The sequence below is a fragment of the Vulpes lagopus genome, chromosome 8 (assembly GCF_018345385.1).
Source record: "Vulpes lagopus strain Blue_001 chromosome 8, ASM1834538v1, whole genome shotgun sequence".
NCBI lineage: Eukaryota > Metazoa > Chordata > Mammalia > Carnivora > Canidae > Vulpes > Vulpes lagopus.
Genome location: NC_054831.1, coordinates 60,741,596 through 60,753,908, shown reverse-complemented (window position 1 = coordinate 60,753,908; position 12,313 = coordinate 60,741,596). Strand labels below are relative to the sequence as shown.

Sequence of the window (12,313 nt, the reverse complement as noted above, 5' to 3'; positions counted from 1 at the left end):
ACAGTGTATGTTCTCATTCATTTGGGGAATATGAATAATAGTGAAAGGGAATATAAAGGAAGGGAAAAGAAATGTTGGGAAATATCAGGAAGGGAGACAGAACATAAAGACTCCTAACTCGGGGAAACGAACTAGGGGTGGTGGAAGGGGAGGAGGGCGGGTGTTGGAGGGAAATGGGTGACGGGCACTGAGGTGGACACTTGACGGGATGAGCACTGGGTGTTTTTCTGTATGTTGGTAAATTAAACACCAATAAAAGTTAATTAAAAAAAACAAAAACAAAAACAAAAAAAAAACAAAGATATGACTGGGAAAAAAAAAAAAAAACTAGAGCCACCATTCCAAATATTTTCTTTCCTACTTTTCATTATTACATTTTGCTAGAGCACTTACCAATTATGAGATATATTGTGTCATTTCACTTATTTTATTTATGTTTGTGTCACTTTGCACCACCACCAACCACAATGAAAGATCCTTGAAAGCAGGAAATTTGTCTACATTGTTCACTATATCCAAATAATTAGAACAAATGCTGGTACATAATAGATGTTGAATAAATATTGCTGCACGAATAAATGTTCACTTAAAATTTTTTCTTAATACATCCAAAAAATTATGTCTGGTAATCAAATATGCATACCCACTAAACCTTGACTTCAATATAACTGTATTAATTAAACAATTCAAGAAAATATATGTAGAACGATTTTCTTTTAATTTAAAAATTAACTATTGCCAATGATTGAAAGCCTGATATGAGTGCATGTGCCATTAAGGAAATAAAGAATAAAATAAGAGCTGTCCTTTCACCAGACAATGTTTTCAGAATTTTGTATTGTTTTGATTAGTGTTTCTCAAATTTTAATGCACGCATGAGTCACTGGAGGATGTTGTTAAAATGCAGTTTATAATTCTGGGGTGGTTACTGAGTTCTTTGTTTTTAAAATATTTTATTTATTTATTCATGAGAAACACCGAGAGAGAGAGGCAGAGACACAGGCAGAGGGAGAAGCAGGCTCCAGGCAGGGAGCCCGACATGGGACTCGATCCCAGGTTTCTAGGATCAGGCTCTGGGCTGAAGGTGGTGCTAAACCGCTGAGCCACCCAGGCTGCCCTGGTTACTGAATTCTAAAAGCTGTTTACACATGGGCCCAGATTTGAGTAGCTGAGTTTAGATATATTTTTAACAATGCTAAATTGCACACTAATATTTCTAAAACCTGATATTTTGAGGAATATTTTATTCAGTAGGAAAAATGTGCTTTACAATATTTTTAATGACTCAAGTAAGACTATTTAGTAAATGAGTAAAAGAGCATGCTATATTGTTTATCAAATGTCCTTTCACTGAAAGGGAACCTTAAATAAACTATGGTCTGTGAAGAATGACTACACATCCAAGTAGGGTCATTGACTGTAACAAATCACCACTCTGTTGGGGGAAACTGATGGTAGGCAAGGTTGTAGGTGTATGGGAGCTCTGATTTCCTGTGAACCTGAAACTCCGTTTAAATACAGTCTATTGGGATGCCTGGGTGGCTCAGTGGTTGAGTCTGCCTTTGGCCCTGGATGTGATCCTGGGTCCCGGGGAGAGAGCCTGCTTCTCTCTCTGTCTATGTCTCTACCTCTCTGTCTCTCTCATAAATAAATACATAAAATTAAAAAAAAAAAAAGGTCTACCAAAAGTAAAATAAAAATGACAACCTACAGAATGAGAAAAATATATTTGCAAGTCATATATTTGATAAGAGCTTTTCAGATCTAAAATATATAAAAAACTCCTATAACTCAACAACAAAAGACAAACCATCCACTAAAGAGATGGGGAAAGGATTTCCATAGACATTTCTCCTAAAAAGTATACAAACAGATAGCAAGTGCAAGAAAAGATGCTTAACATTATTTGTCAATAGGGAATGGCAAATCAAAACCACAATGTGATTCTCCATTCTATAACACACTAGGATGGTTAAGCTATTTTAAAAATAATTATAAGAAGTAAAATAAATAACAAGTGTTGGCTAGGTCCCAGACCTCATCCAAGGATTTGCTAAATATCTTTCCTCCTGGCCTGTTCTTACCATGCTTCTTAAATTTTTTTCTTATTTTATTTATTTATGATAGGCATACAGTGAGAGACAGAGAGAGAGAGAGGCAGAGACACAGGCAGAGGGAGAAGCAGGCTCCATGCACCGGGAGCCCGACGTGGGATTCGATCCCGGGTCTCCAGGATCGCGCCCTGGGCCAAAGGCAGGCGCTAAACCACTGCGCCACCCAGGGATCCCTACCATGCTTCTTAATATTGTGATTTGCCCTCTCTCCATTTATGGTCTCCCTCAGCTTACTCTGTATTTTCTCATAGCGCTTGTCACCTTTTAACAAACTCTATAGACAAAGGGGGTAGGTGGAAACGGGGCCGGTGGGGAGAGATTTTGTGATTAAATCTAATCTAGAATATGAGAAAAAACATTTTTGTCTGTCTCATTTACTGATGTATACTAGGTGTCTCCAACATTGCTTAATATGTAATTTCTTAATAAATATGTGTTAAATTTATTTGCTCTGTTTTCTCTACCTCCTGTGATCATTTTTGACAGGGTTTTAAAATTTTATGTCTTTCCAAACCCTGTCTTATATCTATATTCTATTCCAATAATTTGCACTATTAGCTAATTAGTTTCTAATGGAAGTCTTTTATTTAGGGTATAAATTTAGGATATTTATTTGGGACATAAATTTTTCTCTAAGCACTCACTTAGCTAAATCTCACAAGCTTTTTATGCATTGTTTTTGTTATTATTTATTTAAAATATTTTCTAGTTTTATTGTAATTCTTTTGGAGGGGTGGGCATAGGTTATTAAAAGTGCGTTTCTCCTAACCTAATAGGTATTTTCCAGCTTTTGTTTTCTAATGGATTTCCAGCCTAATTAAAAAGACATAATGTGTCACTTTAATCCATTTTAAATTATTGACATTTCCTTACTGTTTAATAATATAATATCTCTTTTTTGGTAAATATTCTATGTATGTTTCAAAAGAATAGATATCTGCAGATGGTAAATACAGGGTTACATTTGCCCATTACTTACTAATTATGTTGACTAAATATCTACCATCCTTACTAATCATGGTATAGAATTAAATTATTTTCAGTATGCCTGAGACATTCTTAATTGTGTATGAACAATAAATATGATAATTAGAATATATGGTGAAACAAAAAATATGGTTGCTTTCCAAAGAAGCCTGTATATCATTGGCAAAGATACGTTCAAATAGGATTTTAGAGTTATCAGACATACATATCATTTTCCTGTTGACTGTGCTTCATATTTTAGACATATTACTTATATAATAAATTCAAAAATAATATTTTAATTTTTCTGCCAGATTTTGTTTTCAGAGTCTATACCAATCTGTGGAAAATTAAAGCAGCAGGTATTTCAATTTTAGAAAAGATTATTTTCTCATTTTCTATCAGAGACAGTCCATTTCTTTAAAAGGAATTTTAAATTCTCTCTGTTATTCCTCCATGGTGTATTTCTACCTAATGATATTTCAGAAGGTTTTCTTAGAATCATGATATTAAATCAGTCTTTATTTAGAATTCTCAAAAAATTAAAGAACAAAAACCCCAAGCACTATGGAAGTTAAGGTTAAATTTTTTATTGATTGCCACTCAAATTTCTGAAATCAGTTGCTACGGTAATTTTTAAGATTTTTTCAGCTTCCTATTCTTCTTGATCTATTTAGAGCATCAAAGTTTAAGAATATATACAGGATAATAAATTCATAGACCATATGTTAACAATTCTATAATTAAAACATTTAAAATTATAGAATGGAAACATACGTAAATTTTTAAAAATACATAATAAAAATAAGCAATGCTATTTAAAAAATCATACTCATGCATGTGAACCACTATCAAAATGTGGGTTTCTTTTTAAGGTCTAGTGTCATGTTGTTATTTGTTCTAACAAGCTGAAAAGTTGTGTTTTTTCTATATATCTGGAAGTAATTCAGCTTTCTTGCTTCAGTATTACTGATATGAGAAACCCCACTCAAAACTTAAGAGTGATTTAGTAATCAGTTCACCAAAAAGCATGTTCTGGTGCAACTTTCCTTCCAAAATTTTAAGATTACTTTTACAATTTTTTCATACAAAAGAACCACCAGTATTATGCTAAGTGAAGTAAGTAAGAGCAAGACAAATACCACATGATTTATATGTGGAATCTAAAAAAAAAAAAAAAAAAAAAAAAAAAAAAAAAAAAAACTAAACTAAACAAAACAAATGAATAAACAAACAAAAAGCAGAATCAAACCCATAAATACTGAGAAACTGATGGTTGCTGGAGTGTAAGGGAATGGAGGATGAGTAAAATGAAGAAGGGGAGTGGGAGACACAGGTTTGCCATAGGGACTAAATAAGTCATGGGGATGACAAATACAGCATAGGGACTATAGTCAATGGTAATGTAATTGCATTGTATGGTGACAGATGGGAGCTACACTTGTGGTGAGCATAGCATTATGTACAGAGCTGCTGAATCATGATGTTGTACGCCAGCAATTAATGTAACATGGTGTGTCAACTATTCTCCAGAAGAAGGAACTACTAAGACAGTAAGTTCCCATACATTACAGACTCTCTTACCACATCAGTATCCTTTCCTAAATTCTTTCCTAAATCCTTTCCTAAATACAGACAAAGCATTTCTAGAAATAGTTACAAACTTAGAACCTAAATACAAAGAACTGCAGGAAAATTTAATCATAAATAAATCGACACTTTCAATGCTGAACAATTGCATTGAATTTTATCTGGGAAAATTTTATCTATTTTTACATAAAAAATAAAATTCAAAATCATAATATCTGCTCTATTTGACTGATAACCTAATAGATTTGTGATACTGAAGTGAAAATGGCAATGAAGAAACTATAAAATCATTTAATGTAGAAAGTAACTAAACATGCAGCAGAAAACATTTATAAGGTAAAGGTAAATATTAATTCAGAATTCAAGATCAGCCGAATATTTTTGCTTGGTTCACATGTGCTAATAACAGATACTGTAAAAAAATAATCTGCAACTGAAGGGACAGTTACTGGATATAAATAGAATTTCTACATCTGTAACTTTTTTTATATTTTAAAATTCAGTTATACACAGAGGTGGTATAGTAGCTTCAACAAAGCAGGAAATCATAAAGTCCTTGTTTCTAGGACCAACTCTGAAAACACCAGTCTTAAGAACTTTGACAAAATTGTAACCACTTCTGTTGGCAGCTTCATCAGTATAATATACACCAAGAGTGTCTGTCCCCCTAACCCCTCAGGGTTTCTGTGAAGATCAAGCATACAGTAGTAGATTAGAGGACTTTGAAAGTTAAAAGTTCTATACAAATGAGAGCTCTTATTTTACTGAAGACATGCTTGATATTCCAGACTTGGTTCAACAACAACAGCAGCTCAGACTAAAATATTCTTGCTCAGAAATTATTTCTGGTAAGTGGAATAATTTGTCAACCTTCATTTCAACAATCTGTATTCATCTCATTTGCCATGAAATGAGGTAATAACTGGACTGTGCTGCACAATTTACAGACTTACACAAACTAGCATATATGGCCCATTTAGCTAAGGATATTTTAATCGCGCTGTTTATTATGAGTTGATCTCCTATAATAATATCGCATATCAGCTGATATGTATTTCCTTTAGAAGATGACCTTGTTTAATAGATTATCCAGGTATTTTTTTTAACATTTAGCACATCTCATAATTTACACAAAGGAATGATAAATCTCTAAAATGCACCAAGCATAGAAACCTATTAACCCTGCATGAATTGGCTATGGTAGATGTTTTGCTTGTATTTTTTTCCAAAACTTTCTTTCATATGAAAAATACTTGTTTTCTTCTGTTTGTCTTTGAAGACACCTGTTTTCCAATTTATTGCCAATTATCTCACACACACCAAGACACCAAGTTTTAAATGAATTACAGTTCTAAAGTTAAGTACTGAGAGAAAGAAAGAAATGTATTTAAATAGGTAAATTATCTTACCTGCCTTGGCTGCTGAGCTATACATACTTTGTATGCTTCAGCAATTAACACACCACATGCAGTGTAAGGTTGTAGGAAACAAAGGCAAAAGTAAGGAAATAGAAAACTTCCACTTACTGCAAATGAAAGCAGTCTCATCTGAATTATCAGCACAATCATTCACAAAATCACACAGCTTATCCTTCACAATGCAATGCTTGTTTGCACACCTGAATTCTTGAGCAGTACACTTTCTGTCTGAGATAAGTAGAGGGGAACAATCTTGAAAGGAAATATCATCCACTGCTACATCTCCCATGTAACTGATACCACACTTTGCCCTAAAGACAATCTTTAAAAAAACGGAAGGAAAGAAAGAAAGAAATCCAATTTCAGTTGAAACATCCAAGAATTCAAAATTTGAGGCAAACATTAAATATATGGCATAAGGTTTGAATTTAATAAAAATATTCCCAAAATGAAATGACCCAAGATGTTTGAGGGTCATCCAACAGATGTGGGAGTGGCAACACTACTGCCTCTTGTCTAGATTTTTAGGGCAGGTGGCATAGAAAACCGGCAGGAGCCACCAACCTACCAATGCTGCGTCTGTAGCTCTCTCATCCAAAACAGTCCCACTTCACTACTTAGAGCCTCATCTCCTATGGGAGGAAGGAGGCCAACTGGCTGATACTAAGAGGAAGAAGATGCAAGTACATCCTTTTTTTTGGCCAATTTTTTTGCCACTCCTCAGGTCTGTCCACCCCAACCATGTGAAAGTGAAGATATTGAACCTCAATTCCATGAGGTTTTTTAAATTACCCACATCTTTGGAGTTAAAATTATTTTAATTTCCCTTTAACTAAAGTATGTATGAACAATATTCTCCTACGTGTCCTGTTTTTCAGTGAAATCCCACTTACATGGACTCCAAAAAAATGATAAATAATTAAAAGTAATAACAAGAGTTGTTAAAATGTTTACAAATTTCATCTTCAATTTGTAACATTACCAATGCATGGAAGAACAAATAACACTGTTTTACAGAACACCAGAAGTCATAAATTGTTTAGTTTTAAATTTCTAAGTGAAATTAATTCAGAATGTTTCTATTAATTTTCTGCATGCCATCTGTATTTGTGTATTAACATAAGAAATATTTTTATTTAAATTCAATTAGCCAACACATATAGTACATCATTAGTTTCAGATGTAGTATTCCAATAATTCATCAGCTGTGTATAATACCCAGTGTTCATCACATCACGTGCCCTCCTTAATACATTTTAAATTAAATTTAGAACAATTCGAAAGGAGTTAACAAGGAATACAGATTTACTTCAGTGATTTTATACAAATATGTATTGTTCAAGCTCCCAAACACCTTTTGACCAAATCTAAACTTTTTTCTTGAAAGAATTACAATTTTTTCCTTAAGATGTATTATGCTTTTATGTGACTGTTTGAAAACCTATGTGTTTTCCTTTTAAGATGAGATAATGGAATAATTGAAAATCATGCCTCTCAAATTATGAAAACCAAAACAAAAATGCAATTTTTATGTAAATTAACATAGCAAATTTACATAAGATGTTCTTCATAAGAGATATGCTGGTAAGACCAATAAATTTGATTGAGTGAGAGGTTGCAAGTCATTATGAAGTAAAACTAGACAGAGTAAGGACTACAATGTTCTTATAAGGAAACACTGATAAACTGCAAAGTGTACTCTATTTTCTGGATGTATCTAAACATTTAAACACATGATACAATGTTGTGTGAAAAGGAAATTAGATAATAAGTGTTTCCTTATTACTTTGTCTATGTGCAATCCTATAGATGTACTCTCAGGTACCTGCCATGTCCAAACGATCAAATCATTGCTTATATCCCAACGCTCCATAAAATCTTGGTTACGATTCCATGGGCTTTAGTACTGAATGTGATTACACTTTTTTAAAAGTATAATTATATGTTTTTCAGTGGAATAAAAGCAGGATCAATTATTTTGGAAAATCTGAGAAACAATATGGCACAGTGTTTGGATTATGGACTTGTAGATGAACTGTCTAGGCTTAAAGTCCATCTATGCCATTTTGTAGTATGCAACGAGAGCAAGTTCCTTAATATACTGGTCTTTCTGTATTCTGATCTTTAAAAGGGGGATAATTATCAAATAATTACTATCAAAACTAAGGAGTAAGTATTTCAAATTCATAGAATAGTACTTAGCACTTACTAAGTTCTATGTACATGTCTGCTCTAGTCATGCAAAATAATTAAATACTCTAAGTTTGAGGGCTCCCAAATAAAAGTGAAAACTACTCAGTGCTGATTCCACATATAATTCCTAAAAATATCTTATGCTCAAGGGATAGAGGTATTCCTTTTTCTGAGGTAAAAGGGAATGATACTATGAAAATAGAAGAATCACAGACAGTATGCCTGGCTCATCAACTCTATCTCCAATACATAGTAATGAGCTTTGCACATAGTAGGTGCTTATTAAGTTTGTATTGAAGGAATGAGTGAATTACAAAAAATATTAAATATTTACAAGCCATTAGTGTCTGATTTTAAGATTCAAATAAGAGTTCTCTTTACTCAAATTTCAATATATGAAAAAGTAAATTTCAGAAAGGCTAAATTAATTAAGTAATTAATAATTGATTCCTCCTGATGAAATTCCCCCTTAATGTTATTTTGAACATAATTTTACCATACAAATATTCTACTTGCACAGACATAGTTAAGAATTCACTGCCTGGGGTAGAAGCCTATGTCTGGTAGCAGGAAAACCTACTCGTTCTTGCTGAGGTTTCTTCTACCCTCAGTTAAAAGATCTCAGAGACTGAACAGATGGAATCATGTTAATAATAAATTTCATATTGTTCAATTTGAAATATCAGTCTAATAATTACATCTTCAGGGTGAACTTATTTATCAATTTCCTAAATTATCTACAAATGACCCATAAGAAAACTGGACTCAAGTGAGAAGTCCAAAAACATATGGAATTTATTACACCTACTATTCCAAGAAATAAGGGACAATGATATATCAATGTATTTTTTTAAAGATTTTATTTATTCATGAGAGACACACAGGGAGGCAGAAACAGGCAGAGGGAGAAGCAGATTCCCCACAAGGGAGCCTCATGTTGGACTCGATCCCAGGACCCCGGGCTCATGACGAGCCAAAGGCAGAGGATCACCACTGAGCCACCCAGGTGCTCCATGTATTGATGTCTTTACGCAGAGGGAGCTAGCCCGTGCTTCCACTGGAATTGAGAGGGGCTGATCTATCCAGCACATAACTATAGATAGTTACTGAATATTTACAGTAGAACTGGCTACTATTTCTGCATATACAGAGGACTGGAAATGCAATAATTAGTCAAGATATATCTTCTATCTAGATATAAATGGTTCTAAATTCACGAAATTAAGCCCTGAGCAATTAAGACTAAGAAAATGTTCCCCAGTATAAATGGGTAACTGAATTCTGAATTCTCCTTCTCCTGATACAAATCTTAAAAATTTTAATCATTAACCCTCATTTTCCAAAGAAAATGCCAAACACACACACACACACACACACATACACACACACACACATCCATGAGTTATTTTCCTGATAATCCATAAAAAACAAAAGCCATACCAATTACCTTGGCATGTAATTATTTTCAATGTAAGCATTTTAATCTATGTACTAATTCTTCTTATTTTAAATTGTTAGATATGTATAAGTCTTATCCTCCTAATATTATTGTAATATACACAAAAACAAATACAGCGGCACACAATTTGGTGCCTCCCCAAATATTTTTGAATTAGGTAAATCTATTACCTCTAGTAAGGTTTAACCACATAATGTGCTTTTAAAAGTCTGTCTTTAAAAAATAAATAAATAAATAAATAAATAAATAAATAAAAGTCTGTCTTTTAATTAGTTTTGAAATAAATTAACATAATTAATCCACAGTCTCCAAGAATATGTCTGTAAAATCAAGGGAGGTGTTCTTTCTATGAGGGAGGCTGATTGTGAAGTGGAGCATGGTTGGCATTAAAATGACATATTCCTAGAATATGGTTGTCTAGTTGGGAGAAATTAGAACATCTAGAACTGAATTCCTTATGGAAATGCTCCATGGAGTGTTGGCATTCATATAACACATTAGGAAGGGAATGGGAGGACCAGAAGACTATGAGTGGAGGAAATAAAGTAGGATTAGAGGGGAAAAAGCAACAAAACTCCCTCATCACCCAACTGTTTGGATTACAAACCTGTATATGTGATTGAACACCTAAAAACACTTCTACTTTCTTCCACCATGTACCTTGCTGTCCTATTTGAGCCCACAATTTAGAAGTAACATTGTCTTTCTTGCTGAGTACCTATAGGGATAAATCAAGTAAGAGATGTTAAAATATTTGATCTTGATAAATTTTAAACATTCAGAACTTGCCCAGTGATTTTTAAAAACATTTTATTTATTTTTTTAAAGATTTATTTATTTATTCATTCAGAGAGAGCGAGAGAGAGGCAGAGACACAGGCAGAGGGAGAAGCAGGCTCCATGCAGGAATCCTGATGTGGGACTCGATCCCAGGTCTCCAGGATCACACCCTGGGCTGCAGGCAGTGCTAAACGGCTGCACCGCCGGGGCTGCCCTTAAAAACATTTTAATATCAACATGAAGTCCCTTAGAGAAAAGTAGGGACAGTTTTCATGAGATACCTTTGTTTTCTATACAGCAGTGTATCTCCAGGATACCTCACAAGCTTTGTGTAATAGAGGTGTACTTGAGAATCTGCCAGTCAAGTCCAACAGGTCTAGGCATCATTTAATTAACTCTTAACTACATTAGCTTAAAAAAAAATGACAGAAGTAACAACTGAAATTTTACATATTCAATAATATTCATGGAGTTGAATAGAAAGCACTTATTACTGCCTAAAACATTTTTCTGAGGATGACTTTCTTTCCTCATCCTTCTAGGTTCAGTGGAGACAGTGGTATTACAATGGGAGCCCATTTGGTTTTAACAGCACTCCTCGGTGGTCTGAGTGGGCACTGACTCACACTGTGATAGTTAAGATGCTTCTACCAGAGAGCCTTGAAACCTCAAATTCTCAGTACTATAACCTTATTCTAAAGAGAAATTCTGATTAGTCTCAGCAGACAAATTAATCTGGCTCTCCTTTTAGAATGCTACAAACTGAACCAACGAGAGGGTAACTGAAGAGAATAAGGAATAGCAGAACAATTCTACACTTTAAAGTAACTGACTTAGATGGCTTACTTAATTATTTCACAGCACTACATTTTAAAAATACAATGTATACAACCCAAAGAATCGTTCTGCTAAAGGGTTCGTGAAGGTTTTGACTTTGCAAAGTGAAGGTAACTTTTAATGGTTTTATTATCTATTTTCAATTAAATTCAAAGAGCTATTTTATTGGAGCATAATTAACATTCAAACTATTAATTTTATAGAAGTAGAGTTTCTAGACCCTTTAGAATCCCTAGGTAATATGAAGCTAACAAAAATATCACCATGGTTTTAGTCTTTATAATTTAAGTTAAAATAACCTGCTTGTATCAAAGTAAAAAATATATAATTTCTAAAAATATATAATTTCTAATATATTTCTAAATATATAACTTTTAAAAAGCATGGGAAATAGATCTTTGTATGAATACCATTCTACATATAAATGGCTAAGGAAAATGTGTTCATGCACAAAAATAAGGATCACATACATTACCATTTTAAGTATTTGATAAATAATTACTTATAACATTTCAATAATATTTTCTAATTTTTTACCCAGTAATACAAAATTGTACCTGAAAAAAGAATTAATCTTAACCACAAAATGTGCCAGTTAAATAATTCTCTTTTTCTGATGAAAATCCTATAGTAAGCTGTATTGAATATTTGCCAAAAAAAAGCCAATGTAAAACAAATGATAAACTATAACTTTAATCCATAAGACTATTGGATGTTTTTAGATTATCAAACATGCACACATACTTATAATACAAATATACTTTTAAACCACTATTGGTAAGGAGTCTCACAATAAAGAAGATAATTTCCTAAAACTAGTAAGTGAATTTAATGTATTTCCAAGTAAAAAAAAAAAAAAAAAAAAAAAAACAGCATTTGGGAACTATGTTTATCTATAACTTGTTTGTAAAAATAAATATTTAATAGAGCCAGGAAAAACTTAGAATAAGACAGTAA

At 33.0% G+C, this 12,313-nt stretch overlaps 1 protein-coding gene across 2 annotated transcripts in view; it reads right to left on the bottom strand.

Moving 5' to 3' along the window:
- MALRD1 (MAM and LDL receptor class A domain containing 1) overlaps positions 1–12,313 on the bottom strand; it is a 255,513-nt gene that overhangs the window by 233,740 nt on the left and 9,460 nt on the right. For both annotated transcript variants that reach the window (XR_005989641.1, XM_041768323.1), the window contains 2 exons: positions 10,348–10,458; positions 6,197–6,410 (listed from right to left, as the gene is read on the bottom strand). Coding sequence is in view for 1 of the 2 variants with exons in the window: in XM_041768323.1 (XP_041624257.1) it covers positions 6,197–6,410; positions 10,348–10,458 (325 nt within the window). In the remaining variant the exon portion in view is untranslated. The remainder of the gene's footprint in view (positions 1–6,196; positions 6,411–10,347; positions 10,459–12,313) is intronic.